Source organism: Raphanus sativus, chromosome 2 (assembly GCF_000801105.2).
Source record: "Raphanus sativus cultivar WK10039 chromosome 2, ASM80110v3, whole genome shotgun sequence".
Taxonomy (NCBI): Eukaryota; Viridiplantae; Streptophyta; class Magnoliopsida; order Brassicales; family Brassicaceae; genus Raphanus; species Raphanus sativus.
Window position 1 is genome coordinate 3,894,524 of NC_079512.1, and position 20,776 is coordinate 3,915,299.

Sequence of the window (20,776 nt, forward strand, 5' to 3'; positions counted from 1 at the left end):
TTTTCTCACTTTTTATCATATTTACAACATGCATACTATATATGTTTTTTTTTTAAAAGATCAAACGGAAAAAGTCAAAACAAAAACACACACATTATTGAATGTTTTTAGGAAGGAGACCAAACATATAATTGAAATAATATTGAGAAAGCTATGTTAGTAATGCATATTTTATAATGCATATATTTTAACAAACATCTTAAACGCCCATCACGAAGCAAAGTAAAAACGTAACATTTTTTTGGAAACAAAAACAATTTTTCAAAATTTTTTAACAAAAACTATATAAATGAATACGTAACTGAAACATTTTTGATGAGTCGATTTTAAAACGTAACCTATGTTCAAAATGTTTCCATAACTACGACTTTAAAGTCTTCACAATGAAAATGGCAATATAGAAGTCACGGAGAATCTATGCTTTGAGGAAGAGGTATTATATTTAATTCACTTAGTTTCTTAATTAAATAAGTAAATATTTATGCTACTCAATTCAAAAAAAAATTATTTATGCTACTAAACTTTGTTTTTCCTCTTTATAGGATTGCAGACAATGGATTTTAATTTTACTAAGCGGCGATTCTGATGTTTTTAATGTTTTTTTAATTGTTTTGCGTTCTTTTGCTGTTTTATTATTATCGAGTTTTATTGTCTTATTTTTTTAATACTATTAAACACTTATATTATGAAAATAATTATGTCTTATAAGTTTTAAGTGAAAGACACATTCCAAAATTTACATAGATTCTTTTATTTTGAAACAAATACAAACCCATACTATAATCTTATTTTATTCCAATATGTCGATCCTCAACTTTTCAACATAAGATATGATGTTTGTTATTTGTATCCTCTAATGCATATATTCGTGTTATCATTTTCTCACTTTTATCATATTTTACACATGCATACTATATATGTTTTTTTAAAGATCAAACGAAAAAGTCAAAACAAAAACACACACATTATGGATGTTTTAGGAAGGAGACCAAAACTTCCGATAGCGAGTTCGCCCTAATTCTCTCGGGTACGACAATCGAGGCGCCGTCAACTCATTTCTTCCTCGACGCCGGTAAGGCCTCCTGCCGCCGGCGTCGGGTCTTCTGCTCCGACGTTTGTCTCTCTCCATCGTCTGTTCGCTCCTCTAGCTTTCTCTCTCCACCGTCACCGCCATCGTCTCTCATCCTGTTCTCCACCGTCATCCTCTCACTCAACTCTACTCCCGCTCTTCTCTGCATCACCACTTCCCAAGCTCACTTCGTCGGCAACAACGCTCCCGTTCAGCTCGTAGTCGTCGCCAACTGCGTCCTCGTCGTAGCTCCTCTCAGTATAAACGGAAACGCCAGATCTATTATTTCTGAAGGAAAGCTCGCCAGATCTGCTCTCACCGGCCTTCACACCTCCACTGTGTTGACTCCCTCAACGCTCACAGGGAGACACTCTTCCAGATTCGAACCGGGTGCCCAACAACAACGAAACTTCCGTGGGCTCTGGTTTACATCGACGAGTCCCACCAGATGTGGTGGTTTACTTTCGTCATTGGTCTCTGGAGTATTTATACGGCCACTACATGAAGCTCTTCACCCCTCACCCAACGATAACAATGACTCAAGCGCTTTCAGTTTGATTGGATTTATGGATTGTTTGGTCAGATGTATTTTGGTAATACTTAGCTGGTTCCGACACGGTAATGTCGAGGTCCGAAGTATAGAACTGAGCTCAGTGTCCACTCCTCCAGCAAAGTTCAATAGTTTCAGAGTCTCCATGAAGGTGAAGATGTCTCCTTTATCAGATTGCTCATCCGGTATGACCAGGGTTCACCTAGCCCAAATCAGTGATGTTGTGCTTAATTTAAGAACTCTATTTGCTCAGCCATCACAGGTCACTATTCGGTTTCATGGTCCATCCAGTTTGAACGTCAGTTTCAAATCCACGATGTTTATACTCTCCGTTTGTGTTGAGATTCACCTAGTCTTTTCGGGGAGCTTCGTCGGAGCTAGAGCTGCTCTTGCTTGTTCCGCTTCATTCCAAACTTTGCTGTTTGGTTTATTCAACGTCGTTTACGACTATTCCATGCTCGTGGTAGTAACCTATTCAGGGATGCACTTGATGATTTCCCACGGTTCTCCTGTTGTCGAGCAAGTATCTCCCGTTAACTTGTTATCTTTTGTTATATTGTTCTGTTTCTGCATTATGTTGTTCATCAAACCGTTGAGAATCCCTCCGGTTATTATCTTATCACTGTTGAGCATAGCTCCGGATGTAATCACTTAGACTTTTTGTTTTAATATAATCGTTTGGTTGACAAAAAAAAAAAAAGGAAGGAGACCAACATATAATTGAAATAATATTAAGAAATATATGTTAATAATGCATATTTTATAATGCATATATTTTAACATACATCTTAAATGCCCATCACGAAGCAAAGTAAAAACGTAACATTTTTTGGAAACAAAAAAAAAATTTCAATTTTTTTTAACAAAAACTATATAAATGAAAACGTAACTGAAACATTCTTAATGCATCGATTTTAAAACGTAAACATATGTTCAAAATGTTTCCAAAATTACGACCTTAAAATCTTCACAATGAAAATGGCAATATGGAAGTCACGGAGAAATCTATGCTTTCAGGAAGAGGTATTATATTTAATTCACTTAGTTTCTTAATTAAATATGTAAATATTTATGCTACTAAACTTTGTTTTTCCTCTTTATATGATTGCAGACAATGGATTTTAATTTTACTAAGCGGCGATTCTGATGTTTTAATGTTTTTAATTGTTTTTCCCTCTTTTCCTGTTTTATTATTATCGAGTTTTATTGTCTTATTTATGTTTTTTAATATTATTCTGCACTTATATTATGAAAATAATTATGTCTTATAAGTTTTAAGTGAAAGACCCATTCCAAAATTTAGATAGATTCTTTTATTTTGAAACAAATACAAATCCATACTATAATCTTATTTTTTTCCAATATGTCGATCCTCAACTTTTTAACATAAGACATGATGTTTGTTATTTGTATCATCTAATGCATATATTCGTGTTATCATTTTCTCACTTTTATCATATTTTACACATGCATACTATATATGTAGATTAATAATTAACAAATTAATATTATCTACGTAAAACTATTCATTATTTCTTTCACTCCGTGCAAAGCGCGGGTCATATCCTAGTTGTGTAAATATTAAGAGTACTACAACCGAATATTACCAACAAATCCAATTTCAATCTTAAGCAACTCATTTTCTAAAGGTGTAAGTGTAATAATAGCTGTCCAAAATTTGATATGTACCAACGAACACATATACTTAAACGTTATTTTTATCTTCATTTCATATGTCATATTTATGATTTTGATTCTTATGGTAATCAAAGATTGTGATGTACAAAATTCATACAAGTATTATCCCAAATAACTTATTTGTTAACCATGTAAATATTTTACAACTGTCTAACAAATTGACAATACCAAAATTAATTTTTATCCCATGTAACTCATTGTCTAACCGGGTATATACTATATTAGCTGTCCAAAAATTAATATTTTCAACTTAAACACATACATAAACAATAGTTGTATGTTCGTTTAACAATTGTTTATGACATCATTGGTTATATATATTTCTTAAGTTAAAGTAATTATCATTTGGTTACATAACAATTCAAGTTTCCATATTTTCTAAGAAAACAAGACTTGTAAATGGCTAAAGTTTGAGTTTAACCACTGCATGCTAATATAGACAATTTCATTAAGACAACAACTTTTACGTTAAGAAATTTTCATTACATGATAACATATTACATCATTGGTTACAAGAAAGTTTAACAAGCCAAAAAGTAAGTAAACCATACTAAAATATCTTTAAATCGGTTTTGTAAAAACCATCCCTCATCGCTTGGAAGAAAATTAAGTAATTAATCTCTCATCGGTTACAAGAAATATTATCAACACAAAAATAAAATTAAACAGTCTAATGCTTTCTATAACCGAGCTTAGCATGGTTATCCCTCCGCCAGAGCCACCACCTTCTCCACTAGATTGGTTAGCGATGAAAGAAAGACGTCCATGTACAAAACCCAGTGATGTTTCGCACTTTCCTGTCCGTATTTCCTCGGTCTACGTACCTCTTCTATTCTTCACCAGATCACTTACGTGTTCCTTTTCAAAACACCGGCTGAGTTTTGTTGGTACTGCTGTGGTGGCGGCGACCCTGAGCTTGCGGACTTGTAGAAAGAGTTTCTGTCAGCTGTTTGGGATTGTGGTAATGAGTGGTTGGGGTATGGTCAAGTGATTATGTGGAGAAAGAAAACAGAGAAAAATAGATAAACCTATGAGGTCATGAACTTGTTTGGAACTCATATCTTCTTTTATTTTGTTTAGATTCATTGGCAAAACAAATAAGAAATTGAAGATGAAAGTGGAGATAGAAACCAACAGCTCAACGATAATGACAGAGAGAAATATAAATTTTTATTAATTTTATAAATTATATGGCTGATTTTTTCTGACAAAATCTTCGCAAAATCTTTAAGAAATATTAATGCTAGATACAAATACAATAATATTAACCCAGAATAAATTTTCGTAAGGGCTTTGGAGGTAATTTTGTATGTTTTAACACCATAATAACATCTAACTTTTCACTGTTTTCGCATTTTACTAATATCATTATCTTTCATTGGTTTTAAGCAAATTAGTCTCGTGTCTTATTGACTTTTCTTCATAAACCGAAACTAGATTAAGATCCGTCAGGATTATTTTTTTATTTTATTATCATTTGACAAAATAGTAATTGATATGTTTTTAATAATTAATGTCAAAAATAATTTAACTAATTAGTATATTCGTAGCTAAATTGTTAAAAATAGGGGTGTATTCATAATGAAGATTAACTAATAATTAATACATGCTTTCCCATTTTTTATTTGATTGTTAGTAAAGTAGGTATATTCGTAATGAATGTTACAGTTGAAAATATGTATACTTGAAATTTTGAGATAGAAGCTCAAATGATGATATACTAAGCAGGTGATGTGAATCCAATATGGTGATTGTTTAAATTTTTTTTTTAAAAGATAAAAGTTGATGAATAAAGACACCACAGGTATTTGTTTTTTGGTGGCTAAAACATAATTCAAATAGACAATTACACATGTAATAAGGCTTTGTGTATTTAGCCACAAAATTGTTCGTAGGATTAGTATTGGTATCCTTTTTCGATTCGTACAATCCTCATTAATTTTTGACCGAATGTTCGTTTCACCTAAGACTAAAATTGTGTTTCTTAGGATCTCTACTTCGGTTCATCACTTCTGAATCAACCAAAACAATATAAGGAGACTTTTGTCGGATTGCACACTTATTGGCAATAACATATTCCCTACTTTGCTGGTAACTCTACAGTCTCCAGAATCAGACATGTTGAGTCAATTTTAGAAATTACTATATATATAAACCCTACATGTATTATTGTATATAGACAATTCATGAACAAAGACGTTGGGTTTCCTGAAAATTTGAAAGCAGGCACACATTTTAAACGAGTTTGTTAGAGTTCAAGTCGTGTTTTTTTCTAACTTTGGCAGAAGAAAAGTATTATGAAATGAATTACGATCAAGCATCTGTATCGTATTGTCTTATGGACCCCGGGATGCCGATATTACAGGATCTGGTTTTAGCCTGAAATGATGAACAAGGTTTTAGCTCATAACTTAGTGAAACAAATAAAAATCAATTCTTTAAAACGAAACGAAAAACAATGCATGCGTCCTGAAAAGATTGGAATGAAAACCCTATAGTTCGAGTTTTTTTTACTGTAAAGTCCGTTCGTAAAACTAGTAAGTAGTAATGAATGTTACGAAAAGATTTGTAAGCAGTGAGATATGAAGCATTGAAGTGTTTTGCAAAGTCTTCATTGATAGGAGTAGCTTTTGCAAAAATATCGTATTTGTTGATGTAATGAATGAAAAGAAAAAATTATATAAGTAAAAGAAAAATGAGTATAATATTAGGAAAAAAAAATTATTTTCTACGAAAACTCATGATCAAAGGAATCTACAAATAATAGATGATTTTCGAGAGAAAAAAAAGAAGACGTTTTTGTAAAGCTTAAAATATAATAGTCATCTTTTCAACATCTTGAAATACAATAATATTGATAGCTACGTCAACCGTAGCATGTGTATATAACTCAACCATGCACTTTGTGGAGTTATTCATATAAACAGCCAAAAGAGAAAGAAGATATGACAATGGAGAAGGAAATGACTGCTGGAGAGGTGCCTGTCAGCCCGTTTTCACGGCTGTTCACCATGCCAGGCCTTGATTGCTTCAACATCGTAACCATCGGATTCAAAAACGAAGCCAATCCATCAGCCTTTATTGAAGGCTTGAAGAACACTTTGCTCAACCATCCACGTTTCTCTAGCATACTAGTAATTATAACACACATGTTTATATTTTCATATATATATATATATTCTTGCAACGATATTTGCGCGGGACTTTGAACATATTTGTTTATGTTAACTTTGTAGGAGACAGGTCCTGGTGAACGCAAACAAAGATGGGTTCCCACAAAAGTAAACATTAAAGATCATGTAGTTGTTCCGAATATAGATCCCACGATTGAAAATCCTGATCAATTTCTTGAGGATTATACATCAAATATGGTTTTTTCACCAATTGATAAGTGTAAACCGTTATGGGAGATACATATACTCAATATTAAAACATCAGATGCCGAATCTCTTCTTGTGGCGAGATTTCATCACTCCTTGGGTGATGGGATGTCACTTATGTCTCTTTTACTCGCTTGTAGTCGGAAAACAAGTGACTTAGAGGCATTACCCACTTTGGTTGCTCCAAAGAAAAGCCAAGTAACCAATGTTTGGTGGTCGTTGCTTGCTCGCTTGTGGTTTATAATAAGACTAATGTGCAACACTTTTGTTGAAGTTTACAAGTTTCTGCTCATTTTATGTTCCGTCCGCGACGCTGCAACTCCACTTATGGAGAAACCAAGTGCTACACTTAGCCCTAACAAGTTTATTCATAGAGTTATTAGTTTGGACGATGTAAAATTCGTGAAGAACGCAATGAATATGGTATGTTGGTTCTTTTTTCTGTATTGTTTATTATTTAATTAATAGTTGACCAAACGTGAACTTTAATAATTTCGTGTCCTCTCTTAATCAGACTGTGAATGATGTTATTCTTGGAATGGTGCAAGCTGGTCTTTCACGATATTTGAGTCAAAAATATGGTAAATCTTTCTATACATTTATATTAAGTACTATTCTCAAATTGTATTTATTAACGTTTCTTATAATTCTTGTCTTGATCTTCTGGAAACAGATTCTGAAACAAATTCGAAGTTAAAGAGATCTCTTGAAAATGTTTGCCATCGAGCTGTTGTATTCTTTAACCTAAGATCAAATAAAAAAATTGAGGTGCAAATTAAAAAAAAAAAAACATGCGAAAACGGTCTTAAATATTTCTATATTTATATATTATCACTTCAACGCCTTGATTAATTTTCTTTTGTCATATATATAATCTAGGATCTTGCTAAAATGATGGCGAAACGTTCAACCTCAAGATGGGGAAACTCAATTGGTTATGTTATGATTCCGTTATGGATGAGATCTGAAAACGATATATTTGAATACATCCGACGAGCCAAAAAAATTATGGATCGAAAAAAACTCTCACTCGAGCCTTTATTTTCCTATGTGTTGCTCAAATTGACCGTGGAAGTTTTCGGATTCAAGGTAAGTTAGTATATCTTTCGTACTTCGATCGTTTCAGATATATTTGAATGATGAATCCTAATGGATTCATTTGGTTGTGTGAGGGTGGAAAACAGGCACTAAGAACTCTTGCAATGAGAATTTTCGAACGATCAACAATCATATTGTCGAATGTTGCCGGTCCATCCGAAGAAATAAGTCTTTTCGACCACCAAATATCTTATGTTGCCGCAAGTATATCTGGTTTTCCGCAGGTATCACCCTATGTCTTCTTTGATCTCGTTTGCAAGTCTAAGAGCATCAGTGTTGCTGTAGATATTCATTGAGTTTCTTACACTAAATTTTAATAATGTAATTAACTAAAATTACATTAATCACTATGAAATAAAAGAGTTTTTCAAAAATTGAATAGAATCCCTAAAAATAAGAGACTTTCATCTTCTCTTTTCCTAATATTTTTTTTTCTATATATTTTATTTATAAAAGACTTGGTAAAAACTCATGAATGATGATTCTTTTCCTTCTAAAATGGTGACTTTTTTCTTTTATAACACAAAAATGGTAAACAACTAAGAGATGATAAATTGATAGTTATTGGGATTTTTATTTTTGTTTTCGTCTAACTTATCATTGGGTTGAACAAACAAATAAATATATATATATATATATATATATATATATATATATAGACGAGACTAACAACATGCTATTTCTTGGATAAGGCACTCATTGTCCACATAACAAGCTATGTAAACAAAGTTATCATCAATCTTGGAGTTGATCTGGACGTAATTCCAGACCCTCATCACCTTTGTGATCACATGGTCGAAGCTCTCAAGATGATGAAATCAGCTGCAGAAGAAAAATGTTCTACTGACTTGAACGTTTAAAACGAAATGTTTGATATAAAGATCAAAACCTACTCGTCCCAAACTATTACTCCCAATTTCTATGATATTTGTGTTACCGATGTATTAATGTTTCAATAAATGTTTTCAATAACGAAACTATTACGTAGATTTGTGCGTGTTGTCAATTATTCATTTCCTAAGATATGTGTGTTATTAGCATGTACTCCCTCTGTTTCATATTAAGTGTCATTTTAGAGAATTTTTTTCGTTGCAAAATAAGTGTCGTTTTAGAGTTTCAATGCAAAATTTATTAACTTTATTCTCCATTCTATTTTTCTATTGGTTGAATTGTATCGGTAATGATGTTTTTATATTGAAAATATGCAAAATTAAATGTTTTCTTAATCCGTGTGCACAAGTCTAAAACGACACTTATAATGAAACAGAAGGAGTATAACTATTTACCATAAATGATGTGTCTTTTACTCCCTCTGTTTTTAAATAATACATGTTTTGAGATTTTCACACTTTTTAATAAAACATATTAAAATTTACTTATTAGTGCATAGTTTTTTGTTATTTTACATTTCCTATATTTCTAAACCAATAAAATTTCAAGAAATGCAATCAATGTTTTTGAGATTCACAATTATTCATAATTAGTTGACAAAAATTACATTGAAAATATGAAAAATACATCTTTTTGAAACAAAAAAAAATCCTAAAACATACATCTTTAAAAAACAGAGGGAGTATTATGCAAGAACGTTGTGCTATTTATTGCCACAAGAACATAAATGTTGCTTCAATTTCTAAAGAGGTGGATTCAATTTCTAAAGAGGTGGATAGTTTCTGAACAAGCAGACACGTTAAACACACATTTCACACCTTATCCTATGTGAGGTTAAGGGGCCCGTATATGCACTCTGTGGATAAATCCCATATATAACCGTAAGATAGAAAGTTTGACAGCTATCTATTGAAAGGCAAGTGACGGAAGAAGACGTGCCAATTAGATGATGAATTGTGTTTTTGATGATTGCACCAGATCTTTTTAGCTCATTTTAGATTTTTTTTACACTCGTCAAATTGTTAATTACACTATCATATAATTTCTATAAAAACTATTATTCATATTTTAATAACAAAGCAAAGAAAAATGATTATCAATTGAGCTAGAAATGGTGAAAATGATACTTTGAAGATCAAATACGCTGATTTGACCAATGTTTGAGTTGGTCTAGTGGTAAAGGGGTTGCGGCTGTAACTTCTGCCACTCGGGTTCAACTCACGTTAGGAGAGATTATTTACAATGTTTGAGTTTTCAGTAAAGAGGTGAAACCACTTTTTTTAGACAAAAAAATACGATGATTTGTTGGATTATTCAACATTAAAAAAAATTATAATAGCGTTATTTTGTTAATTAAAAAACTACTTACGAAATTAGATTGATGTATATATTTATTTATACTAATATTCAAATAAAATATGAGAAAGTGCCATTAATACCATTTTCTAACTACCACTTTTCAATTATACACTAACCAACTATACCACCAGATTTTTAATGATCAAAATACCATTTTATCCTTAGATAATTAAACCTAGATTACTCTCCTTCTCCCCAGCTACAGGTTTCTCTCGCCTGATGTATCGTCTCCTATCGGTGACTGTGGAATTGCAATTGAGTACGCCTCTCATTTCAGGTAACGATGAGTGAGGGACTCGGACTGCTCTCTTTGCCACTGGTGCTTTTGTTCTATGGTACGCCTTCGAGTAGAGGGTTCAACTTGTCTGGCTCAGGCGTCCCCACAACTCTCTCGCAAGTTCACCCACACACTCACACATTCGGTGCATCTTTTTAGCTCTCAAGAATCCTTAAACATCTGTTTCTCTCTGTGAGAATCAACCGATGTCGGCTTCATGTGCTGTAACACCGTCTGTTAGAACAGAACTATTCAGCTCATTATCTAAAAGACCCACCTTTCCTGCTCAAACTCGTCGACCAAGTAAGTTCTCTCCACCCTTTTCCATCAGATTCTCCTTAGATTAAGCTTTGAATCTCATTAAAAGTTTTGATCTTTTTGCAATGAAGGGAACAAATGTGAAATCAGCAGAAGGGGTTTTGCAGTGAGAGGGATTATTGCTTCTGGAGTTTCAGTCATGGGCACTCCTCCTTCACCATCATCAGCTGCTTCTCAGCTAATTCAAGGTTTGAATCTTGAAGCTTTATTATTTAAAATATTGTGGCTCTTTGGCTTCTCTGTTTAATTGGATGATGATTCTTTATTTAGGTGGGGATAGATTAGCTTTTAAACCAGAAAGATATAACTTTTGGGAATGGAGAGGTCACAAGATTCATTATGTGGTTCAAGGAGATGGCTTGCCTCTTGTTCTTATTCATGGCTTTGGTGCTTCTGTCTTTCACTGGAGGTAACATGCTAACATCTAAATCATTTAGATTATGATTCTCTCTTGAGTTGGGGACACTGAGACTGCAATTGTAATAGGTATAACATTCCTGAACTGGCTAAGAAGTACAAAGTGTACGCCTTGGACTTACTCGGTTTCGGATGGAGTGACAAAGCTCTCATAGAGTATGATGCAATGGTTTGGACAGATCAAGTTATTGACTTTATCAAAGAGATTGTCAAAGAGCCAGCTGTTGTGGTTGGAAACAGGTAACTCTCTATCGCTCTTTTTTGGTCAAATCCGTAACTGAAACGAACTTTTTTTTGCACAGCCTAGGGGGATTCACAGCTTTGTCAGTTGCGGTGGGATTACCAGAGCAAGTCACAGGAGTTGCGCTTCTTAACTCTGCAGGACAGTTTGCATCCGTGAGTAGAAAGCAAGAGGAAGCTGAGGAAACCTCCGCGTTAACCAAGTCTGTAGTTAAGCCACTCAAAGAGATCTTCCAACGTGTGGTTCTTGGGTTCTTGATCTGAGTAGGCGCTTGGAGATGAGCCGGAGCTCCGGTAACGTGACGGGGTGACCCGACTCGACGCGTTGCTGAAGCAGAGAGGGGACACTGAGTCATGGACCGCTCTTTCTCAGTATCTCCTTCAGTGTATCTGTGGAAGCGACTGAGGACAGGAGCCTCGTGCTGAAGAAACTCGTCTTCGCAACCAGGCAAATCCTGATGTACATTGCACCTCTGGATGTTGCAGATGTGAGGACGGAGAACAGAAGCTCAAGTGATGGAAAGAATGGGATTTCTAAAATAATCTGCTCAAGAATTGAAAACCGCTGGGCTTCATTCATATTTTCTCTCCTAAAGCTGGAGACAAACATGCTTAGACCTGATGGTCCAATGACATAACCAGCAAGATTTGCCATCTGCAAATTGAGAAACTTTATAAATACTTTCATAAAGATTTACTTATAATTTTTGTATGAATTTATAAATGATCTATAAACTCTTCTAACTGATTTATAAATTGATTTATAAACTCTTATAAACTGTGTTATGAAGATTATTAAATTCTTATAATCTTACAATTAAGAAAAAAAATTGAGAACTTATAAATAGAGAATATAGATCATTTATAAATTCTTACAAAAATTATAAGATGGCTAGAAAAGAATAGAGAATTTGTAAATGATCTATAAACTCTTCTAACTGATCTATAAATTGATTTATAAACTCTTATACATTGTGTTATGAAGATTATTAAATTCTTATAATCTTTGGAATAAACCCTTATAAATAGATTTATAAACTCTTATAAATAGATATATGACCTTGTAATTAATTTATAAACACTTTTAAATAAATGTATAAACTCTTATAAATAGCTTTTAAGTTCTTGTAAATAGTTTTATAAACCCTTTTAAATATTTTATAAACCTTTATAAATTAGTTATAATGGTTTATAAAATGTTTATATATTAGTTATAATGGTTTATAAATTATTTGTAAGAAATTATATATAATTTATAAGGGTTTATAAATAATTTCTAAAGATTTATAGATCATTTGTAATGGTTTCTAAGTTATTTATAATGGTTTATATATACTCTGGTCTGGATGATCTTGTAGCTTTACTAAAGTTCTGGTTTTTCACGCTTCTTTTATTTGTAAAGCAGTTGTGCGTGAAAGAGAAAGCGGATTAACTCTCTAGTATCTTCGTAATGATTTGTCTCAACAGATATTTTAGTGAGCAGTATTAGTTATGCTATGGTGTTTAAATGAGCAAGAATCCCCGAGAAGTACTTCCACAAAACAGTATATTAACTATTCTATGGTGTTTATAAAACCTTATAAATATTTTTATATATTCTTATAACTGATTTATAAACCTTTATAAATAGTTTATATACATTCTTAGAAATGATTTATAAACACTGATTTGAACTTAGAATTATTGACTAGAGAAATGACCTGTTATAATGCAGCTAAGTAACTGAGACTACTCTTTTTACTACATTTTGTTTCTTGTAATAGACTATGAGTATGCATTGAGACTTTTACAGAATGTTTCTCACATGGGATGATACAAAAGTATATGTTTTGCAAAGCTTTTTTGCGTTCATGGTCTTTTTGAGCGATTTTTAAAAAATCAGCTTATAAGCCATTATAAATCAGTTTATAAACCTTTATAAATTTCTTCATAAACACTTATCATTCAGTTGACAAAAAGATTCCTGAAAACAATTTATAAACTCTTATAAATCAGTTTAAAACTTTCATAAATGATTTTTGAATTCCTTATACTCATTCTGTCTAGCATTCCTCACAAGAATTCTCAAGTTACACACATTTATATGTTTTTATAGATATATGCGATCAACTCTTGTTTAAAAACTTGGAACAAATTGATTTTTTTAGCAAATAACTGTATGATTGATGTTGTAGAGAGAAACTCACACACATTAAGACTGAATTGAACAACATTTAAAGAGTTTACGAAGTCGGTTGTTTAGAACATATTCGTATAAATTGTTTTTATAAATGTTTTATAAACTCTTATAAATTATTTACATACCTTTTAAAACCCTATAAAATTATTTTATCAACTCTTATAACTTGTTTAATAAGTCTTTCTAAATGGTTATAGACTCTTATAAATGATTTAAGAGATTTTCTAAGTGATTCATAAACCAATAAACCTTATGAATTGTATACATACCCCTTATAAATAGTTTATAAACTTTCATGACGTTTTTATAAACAGTTATAAATGGTTTATAGACTTTATTAATTGTTTTATATAAACCTTTATAATTGGATTAGAGACTCTTTAAAATAATTTATAAACTTTTATAAATAGATTATAAGCTTTACCAATTGTTTTATGAACTATTATAAATGATTTATGAGTCTCTACAAATCTCTAATTTATAAATTTATAAACACTTCACATTGCTTTAAATAAAGTTTACAAATGATTTACAAGTTCTTATTAATTATTTATATATCCTTATAAACCCTTATAAATTATTTTAGAAACTCTTATAAATTTTTTTTATAAGTCTTTATAAATTTTTATAGACTCTTATAAATGATCTAAGAGACGTTATAATTGATTCCTAAACTTTTAAACCTTATAAATTGTATACATACCCCTTATAAATTGTTTATAAACTTTCATAGCATTTTTTTATAAATGGTTTATAAACTTTATTAATTATTTTATAAACCTTTATAAATGGAATAGAAACTCTTACAAATAATTTATAAACCTTTATAAATAGACTTATAAACTACTGTTTTATAAACTTTTATAAATAATTTATAAACTCTTGTTTGCTCTTCAAGCACTGACGCCTTGGGACAGATTCTTCGAAACATAGGCTGCTTTGGTTCTTTGATCTTTCTTCTCCATAACTTCGTAGACCCATTTCACGAGCTTCAAGTTGGAAGTTGAGGGACAGGGGGAGCTGTAAAGTAGGTGAAAATGAAGAAGCCAATAACCATGTTTATGACAATCCCACCTTTAAAAAGAGAAAGTTTCAAATGTTAAAAAAATAGGCTCTGATGATGATGAACAGAGGAGTTTGTTTTTGAGAGAAAGAACCTGAAGCTAAGCAAGATGTTAAATGCCTAGAATAAGTTTCCTTCTTAGTAGGAAGCTCGTAGTTGACGAGAACTCGTGAGGAAAGAGAAGACTCTCCAGATGAAAGCATGGGAAGACAAACATCAGTCACAACCACCAGATGAGATTTCTTTTCATCTTCTTCTTCTCTTGCTTCACTCTCTTCCAAACCTTCTTCTACTGCAGAGTTAAGTTGCTGGTTCCAGTTGATTGTTGCTTGTCGAAATTTCTCCAAAACCATAGCTCGGTCCCTCTCTCCCAGATCACTGTACTGCATACAAGCAACAGACATCGAATGTGAACATAATCTAAAGGAGGAAGGAGAGTGTAACATAATCTAATGTTAAAACTGAACAAGTAAATGAGTCATCAACAAGAGCATTTTGTTCTCAAATCAAGTATACATTAGATCTCCACGGATACAGAACACTAAGAATCCTATATATATAAAAATTAATCCAAACATAATGTAACATAATCTAATGCTGAATCGATGGCTGGTCATGATGACGCAAGCAAGTGACTAAACAACAAGAGTCTTCTCAAAATCAGGAACAGAACACTAAAGAATCCAATATCAAAAATGGGAAGAAAAACCTAATGACAAAATAAGCATTAATAATTTGTTTTATACAATAGTTTGTTCTCTCTCAGCCAAATCACTGTACTTGCAAATACAACATAGAGGTTGAATGTGAACATAGTGTAGAGGAAGTACACTGATCAGGATAAAGCAAAAGCGAGTGATTAAACAACAAGATTCTCTTTTTCGAATCAAAGAACATTAGATTCTCCAGAACACTAAAGAATACGAAATCAACAAGTTCAAAACCGAAACAATCAACAAGTTGAAGAAGAGAATAGTACCAAGGCAGCAAAGGAGATGAAAGGAAGAGTGGATAAGGAAGAGGAGACGGCGTGGAGTTCGTCGCGAGAGCTGCAACAGACTACAATGGGAAGCCATGGACGACGACCTAGCACTCCTAGTAACTCTACCACTGTCTCCTGTGCGTTTTCGAGTTCAGAATCTCAATTTCCGAGCGCTCCTTTAACTCTCTCTTTCTCTCTCACTTTTTCTCTCTAACGGCGCCGGCGAAATTAAACAGAGACCAGTACGTTTACGTGGCAAAGCTCGCCGAGCAAGCGGAGCGTTTTACGAGGACATGGTACAGTTCACGGAGCAATTCGTCAAAGACGCCACTTCAAAAGAGGAGCTTACGGTGGAAGATCGAAACCTCTTTTCAATCGCGTACAAAAACGTGATCGGATTTCAAAGCGCCGCCGTGGTGGATCGAGAGAAAAAAGCTTTAGGGTTAGTTTAGTCATTGTAATTATATATATTAGGTATTTCTGAAAATGGCTATATACTAATGGTATACATAGAAAGTGGTATCACCAAAGTGGTACAAGTGAAATTTCCCCATAAAATATAGAAAAAGTATTTGGGATTTATAATTTCAATAAATATTTTAATTAAAGTATTTTTGAAAAATATTCTTATTTCAAATATTCAAAAGGGTCTTATTTTTATTTTTGAACAGATTTTTCATATAATTTGAGACATTCCTGATTCTGGAATTTTTGAAAAGCCTTGTATCATTTAATCTGTAAGAAATTGTATTTTCTATGAATCAAACCCTTAAATCTGATGTAGAAAATTTTAAACTTTGACCACTATATCACAGTGTACGGTTCTTTTTTGAGTGAAATATTAAAATTTATACCATTTTGAAAAGATTTTACAATGTTGTAGTAGCAACTTATTACAGCAAAAAAGAAACAACAACAACCCTTAAGACATAAATTAAGAAGCAGAACACCTCAAGAAAGTCTAGTAAAGAGAAATAAAGTGGCAGAAGAGAATGAGTTGAAGAAGGGGTAACCGGTAAGGAGAGCAAGCGGTCTCTGAAACTAGTCTTTTGGATTGGACCCCACTTAGCGTACTCAAGACTCATTGGGTCCATACTCTTTCAAATATCAATTACCTCCATTGACCATTGATAGTTGGCCTTAACCACTGTCCAACTTTGTATATAGTACATAATATTCGGCCAACCATAAACCACAAAGTTTTGGTAACGATAATGGAGTGAATTCCATATCAATGAAAATCTCTGTTGGAATCAATCCACCAAAACCACTCCACCTCAGGGTGATCAATCATCATCATCTTTACCGCTGGAAGTCTCACTCTGGAGTTACTATCCCACAAAATATAAGACTCAACTTTGTAATCCCTAGATCCCAAATCCATTGAAGAAAACCAGATCTCAATTGCAAACAAAAAAATTCAAGAGTTACACAATGGAAGCCGCATACAGAGAATGAAAGCGGGAAGACATCTACACAATAATCCAAGGTTTGTCATTGGATCAAGGTCACATAAAAACTCACATTTGGAGAAATAAGAAGAATGATGATTGGAATAAGAGACAACAGATTCTTCACTCAATATTACTGAAAACTAAATTGAAACAAGGAAAACAAACTAAAGGAAGAGTACAGCCGACCTCATGGACGTCGGCCAAAAAGCACAAGATCAAAAAATTGTGTTGATCACACTAAAAAATCGTCAAAGAAAAACAGTTTAAATATAATAACTGATAGAAATTAGAGATTTTTAAATTAGTATTAATTTTATTTATAAAGTTTGATATCATATAATTTTATTATATATTTTTTTTCTATAATCATTTACATTTATATAATTTAAATAAAATGATTGAATTAAATATTGATAATTCTTTTCAAAAGTCAATTTGGGAGGTTGGTTATGATAGATATATTTCTTTCAACTGTCAAGTCCCACTCATATGTTTTTGAACTGTCAAACAGTCTGTCTACTCCTTCATTGGTTGCTAGAGCATTTTTATTGCAATATTTCATCACATCTTATGGAAATATAATAAAAGAAAAAAAGGAAAAATTAATGAAAGATGTGTTTTTTGTTACTATGCAAGAAGTGTTTTGGTGAATTTTCTATTCATTAAATAAAATATTTGTGTATTTTAATTAATATGTTTGTTTTTTTTTATGTTTTTCATTTATATGTTTCATTTTTTTCAATAATAAGTTGAAATTGTATATTGGATATCTTTTTATTTTCAAATAAAATTTATTATTACTTTTTTATGTTTTCAATTTAAAAATTATTTTTAATGTTTTAAAATTTTTTTAACATTATTAAATTATATAATTATTAAGATACAATAGCAACTTCTTCGAGAACAGTGAGAGCAGATTCAATAGCAAGGGCGCAGCTCCTGGTTTTATCCCACTACTAATTATTACTAAACTTCATCTTTTACATTATTTTATTAATTTTTCACATCTAATCTATATCCCTTCACTTATTCCATTAAGGATGCTCTTAGAGTGAAACATTTAGGTTCTCAATCAATCTTATTTGTACAATTTTCTCTTTATTTAAAAATGTTTGTACAACTGTGTGTTGTGTTTCCTCAAGTTTCAAACGTTGATGTGAGAACTTAAATAGTTAGTAGACATATCTTGATCGCTCTCTATTTTCTAGTTCTTTTAAACTTGATCGATCGGTTTCAGCTACCTAATTCTCATGTAAGCTCATGTCTTAGCATCTGCTCTACACTTATGTCATAATCTTATTGCTTCGTACATTTTAATATAAAAGTGTACTCTTTCAAGAAGAGAAACAATTTTTTTAAAAAAAAATATTATGTATGAAGTTATCATATTATATTTTGGAGAAAATCGCATAAAACCCCTGAAAATGCGCACAGGTGCATACCGATTTTGTTTTTCTTTAGTCTTTTAGTTAAAAGGATCTACTTTCAACAACGAGCTATACCGATTGTTATTTTTCCTTCTTTCAGTAGGTATACATTCTTTTGCTTAGTCATTGGCTACCTTACTCTAAAAGTTCTGTACATATATAGAGGAAAAAAGAAAAACAACCGTTAAACACAAAAGTCAAGGCATGAACAAAGTACAAGACATATCTACATATGACATTAACAACACAACATAAAACTATGACACCGTGAGAAGTACGTCAGAAAACAACAACCACAACAACAAAAGTTAGGTTCAGAAACAGGACATACACACACTTAAGACAAATTAACAAAGGCATATTCATCAACAAGCAGCGCCTAGTCGCTGGCCGAGATAAACAAAGTGCCAGGTTAGAGACATGAGCATCATTATGTTTAACCAAGAGGAGTATGTGTTGAGCTTGCTCAGCCTCTCGCTTAGCTTCTCCAGTTTCCTCCTCACTTCTTGCTCACTCGTCCTCTCTCCCCCTCCTCTTCCGTCTTCCTTCTCCGCCTTCATCCTCTCAAACATTGCCTATCAACAACGATATATAACACAACATTAAATCTGTTCATGACACATAACATAATGATCACTACACTAACATCACTGGACTATTTTACTAAAGCCAAACTGGCTAGGGAAGTGTAGATATACCTTGGTGGCACGTGGCTCGACAAATGACTTATTAGCCTCAATCATAAAGAAAGCAGACAAAAGGTTCACGCCTTGCCACATCTCCGTTGCGTCAGTGAGTAGTTTCCGCCTCCGGCTAAGCACGTGACCAAGCAAACCAATCAATATTCCAACAGAGGTTGCCTTGAAGTAAACCGGATACAGCTTGCTCTGCACCACCCCGAACTGCTGCCTCCCCAACACTGAGGCCAACACGTAGCTTGACACAAACGTGACCCACACGGAAGTCCCAAACGCAGCCGCAATAGCTGTCAGCCCCACCACGGTCGCTACCTTCGTCGGACTCAGCGCCTTCGCAGTCGCTGAACCGATTTCACGCGCCGAAAACTTAACTCTCTCCCACGCGGTATGGGACTTGTGAGCCGCCTTCTCCTTCAGTTCATGAGCCTTTTCTCTCACTTCATCTTTCACCCGCTCCTTCGACTCATGGGCCTTATGGGCCATTGTCTCCTTCACGTTGTGGGCCTTTTCGGCTACTTTTTCTTTAGCATCTTGAGCTTTATGGGCCATACCCTCCTTCGCCTCATACGCCGTCTCTGCTACCTTCTCCTTAGCGTAGCCGGCTTTATCAGCAACCGTTTCATCCACGTCACGTGCCCCACGTGCAACCGTCTCCTTCACATCGTAAGCCTTACCCGCCGCAGCGTCCTCTGCATCAGAGATCTTCTCTCCGACACCATCTACGGCATCACTGGCTCTGTCTTTAGCCCGACCGACAACATTCGCGATCTTCTTCCTGCACTTACCAAACGCGTCGCATATGACTTCCCCAGCCGTCGCGTGGTGATCACGTGCCTCCTCCGTGGCGACCGGCTGCGAGATGCCTTGACCAACGTTTGGAAGATACGACGCCGTTTCCTTCGCTTTCGCTTTAGCGTGTCTAAAGAGAGTAGTTTCCTTCTCTTGTTTTTGTTCTTCTCCGTCCGCCGACGACGGAGGCGAGATGGATACTCTGGTATTGGTTTTCCCGTCGCGGTCGTACTCAACGACCACCACGCGATGGCCGTCTTTGACGATGACGTCTTCCTCCGATACCACCGTCTGTTGAGTGGTCGTGGCTGGGCTCGGTGACCATACTTCCGCCGCAAGTAAAGTGCCAAAGACAAGACACAGAGCAAATAGGTTCGTCATTGTACTTGCGAGTTTGCTTACTACATGATGGAATCTCAACTGCCACTGAGGATGGATAATAAACACTTTGGGAAGATGTGGAACCGCAACAGACATTTTCTTTTCTTTAAACTTCTGAATGACACGTATCGCCACGTCTTTGCACGTGTCAGTTCTTTCGTGAAAAGTAAACTTCTCGACCGCTCGACGAGGAGCACTTTGTCTTGCGGTTTTGCCACATCGCCCGAAACAATCGTATTAGTTAGAAGGAACCACGTCGTGGGCTTTGTTTGGTACATCTGGTACTCGTGATGGAAGTGAATAGATGTATAGTACGCCCACTTGTTATTCGTAATGGATTAGACAATAATAGAGTTATCAATCACATTGCTTCACCTAAATTTTCTTACGGTCAGTGATAATTTTTCACAGAAATTCTGATATAAACTAAACTGAATGAATGTCGACAAAAAAAATATTTGAATGAATTGACAAAAGAAAACTAATTTTGAATTTAAAGCGAAAAC

At 33.7% G+C, this 20,776-nt stretch overlaps 4 protein-coding genes across 4 annotated transcripts; 2 read left to right on the top strand and 2 right to left on the bottom strand.

Annotated features, from left to right (window-relative positions):
- Positions 1 to 6,258: 6,258 nt before the first annotated feature.
- On the top strand, positions 6,259 to 9,012 carry LOC108843245 (wax ester synthase/diacylglycerol acyltransferase 2-like). Its single transcript, XM_018616392.2, has 7 exons — positions 6,259 to 6,451; positions 6,554 to 7,120; positions 7,212 to 7,278; positions 7,371 to 7,465; positions 7,577 to 7,786; positions 7,882 to 8,019; positions 8,488 to 9,012. The coding sequence occupies exons 1-7, from the start codon at positions 6,263 to 6,265 to the stop codon at positions 8,653 to 8,655; spliced, it is 1,434 nt and encodes a 477-aa protein (XP_018471894.2). The 5' UTR covers positions 6,259 to 6,262; the 3' UTR covers positions 8,656 to 9,012.
- A 1,516-nt stretch (positions 9,013 to 10,528) lies between these two features.
- Positions 10,529 to 11,561, top strand: LOC130508470 (uncharacterized). Its single transcript, XM_057003996.1, has 5 exons — positions 10,529 to 10,625; positions 10,712 to 10,828; positions 10,911 to 11,049; positions 11,127 to 11,297; positions 11,360 to 11,561. Exons 1-5 carry the CDS (start codon positions 10,529 to 10,531, stop codon positions 11,559 to 11,561), a joined length of 726 nt encoding a protein of 241 aa, XP_056859976.1.
- A 2,906-nt stretch (positions 11,562 to 14,467) lies between these two features.
- LOC108808312 (uncharacterized) lies at positions 14,468 to 16,606 on the bottom strand. Its single transcript, XM_057003997.1, has 4 exons — positions 16,472 to 16,606; positions 15,519 to 15,656; positions 14,634 to 14,922; positions 14,468 to 14,550 (listed from the first exon to the last, which is right to left on the bottom strand). Exons 1-4 carry the CDS (start codon positions 16,604 to 16,606, stop codon positions 14,468 to 14,470), a joined length of 645 nt encoding a protein of 214 aa, XP_056859977.1.
- A 1,963-nt stretch (positions 16,607 to 18,569) lies between these two features.
- On the bottom strand, positions 18,570 to 20,407 carry LOC108842176 (uncharacterized). Its single transcript, XM_018615010.2, has 2 exons — positions 19,101 to 20,407; positions 18,570 to 18,977 (listed from the first exon to the last, which is right to left on the bottom strand). The coding sequence occupies exons 1-2, from the start codon at positions 20,364 to 20,366 to the stop codon at positions 18,768 to 18,770; spliced, it is 1,476 nt and encodes a 491-aa protein (XP_018470512.2). The 5' UTR covers positions 20,367 to 20,407; the 3' UTR covers positions 18,570 to 18,767.
- Between the last annotated feature and the right edge of the window lie 369 nt (positions 20,408 to 20,776).

Coding starts and splice junctions, on each gene's coding strand:
- LOC108843245 (XM_018616392.2), top strand. CDS start 6,263: ATGACAATGGAGAAGGAAATGACTGCTGGAGAGGTGCCTGTCAGCCCG. Junction 7,121..7,211: donor TGAAGAACGCAATGAATATG/GTATGTTGGTTC, acceptor TCTCTTAATCAG/ACTGTGAATGATGTTATTCT. Junction 8,020..8,487: donor GTATATCTGGTTTTCCGCAG/GTATCACCCTAT, acceptor TTCTTGGATAAG/GCACTCATTGTCCACATAAC.
- LOC130508470 (XM_057003996.1), top strand. CDS start 10,529: ATGTCGGCTTCATGTGCTGTAACACCGTCTGTTAGAACAGAACTATTC. Junction 10,829..10,910: donor TGCTTCTCAGCTAATTCAAG/GTTTGAATCTTG, acceptor TTCTTTATTTAG/GTGGGGATAGATTAGCTTTT. Junction 11,298..11,359: donor GCTGTTGTGGTTGGAAACAG/GTAACTCTCTAT, acceptor TTTTTTGCACAG/CCTAGGGGGATTCACAGCTT.
- LOC108808312 (XM_057003997.1), bottom strand. CDS start 16,606: ATGAGTCTTGAGTACGCTAAGTGGGGTCCAATCCAAAAGACTAGTTTC. Junction 14,923..15,518: donor TCATCTCCTTTGCTGCCTTG/GTACTATTCTCT, acceptor GCTTGTATGCAG/TACAGTGATCTGGGAGAGAG. Junction 14,551..14,633: donor AACATCTTGCTTAGCTTCAG/GTTCTTTCTCTC, acceptor CTCTTTTTAAAG/GTGGGATTGTCATAAACATG.
- LOC108842176 (XM_018615010.2), bottom strand. CDS start 20,366: ATGTCTGTTGCGGTTCCACATCTTCCCAAAGTGTTTATTATCCATCCT. Junction 18,978..19,100: donor TCGAGCCACGTGCCACCAAG/GTATATCTACAC, acceptor CGTTGTTGATAG/GCAATGTTTGAGAGGATGAA.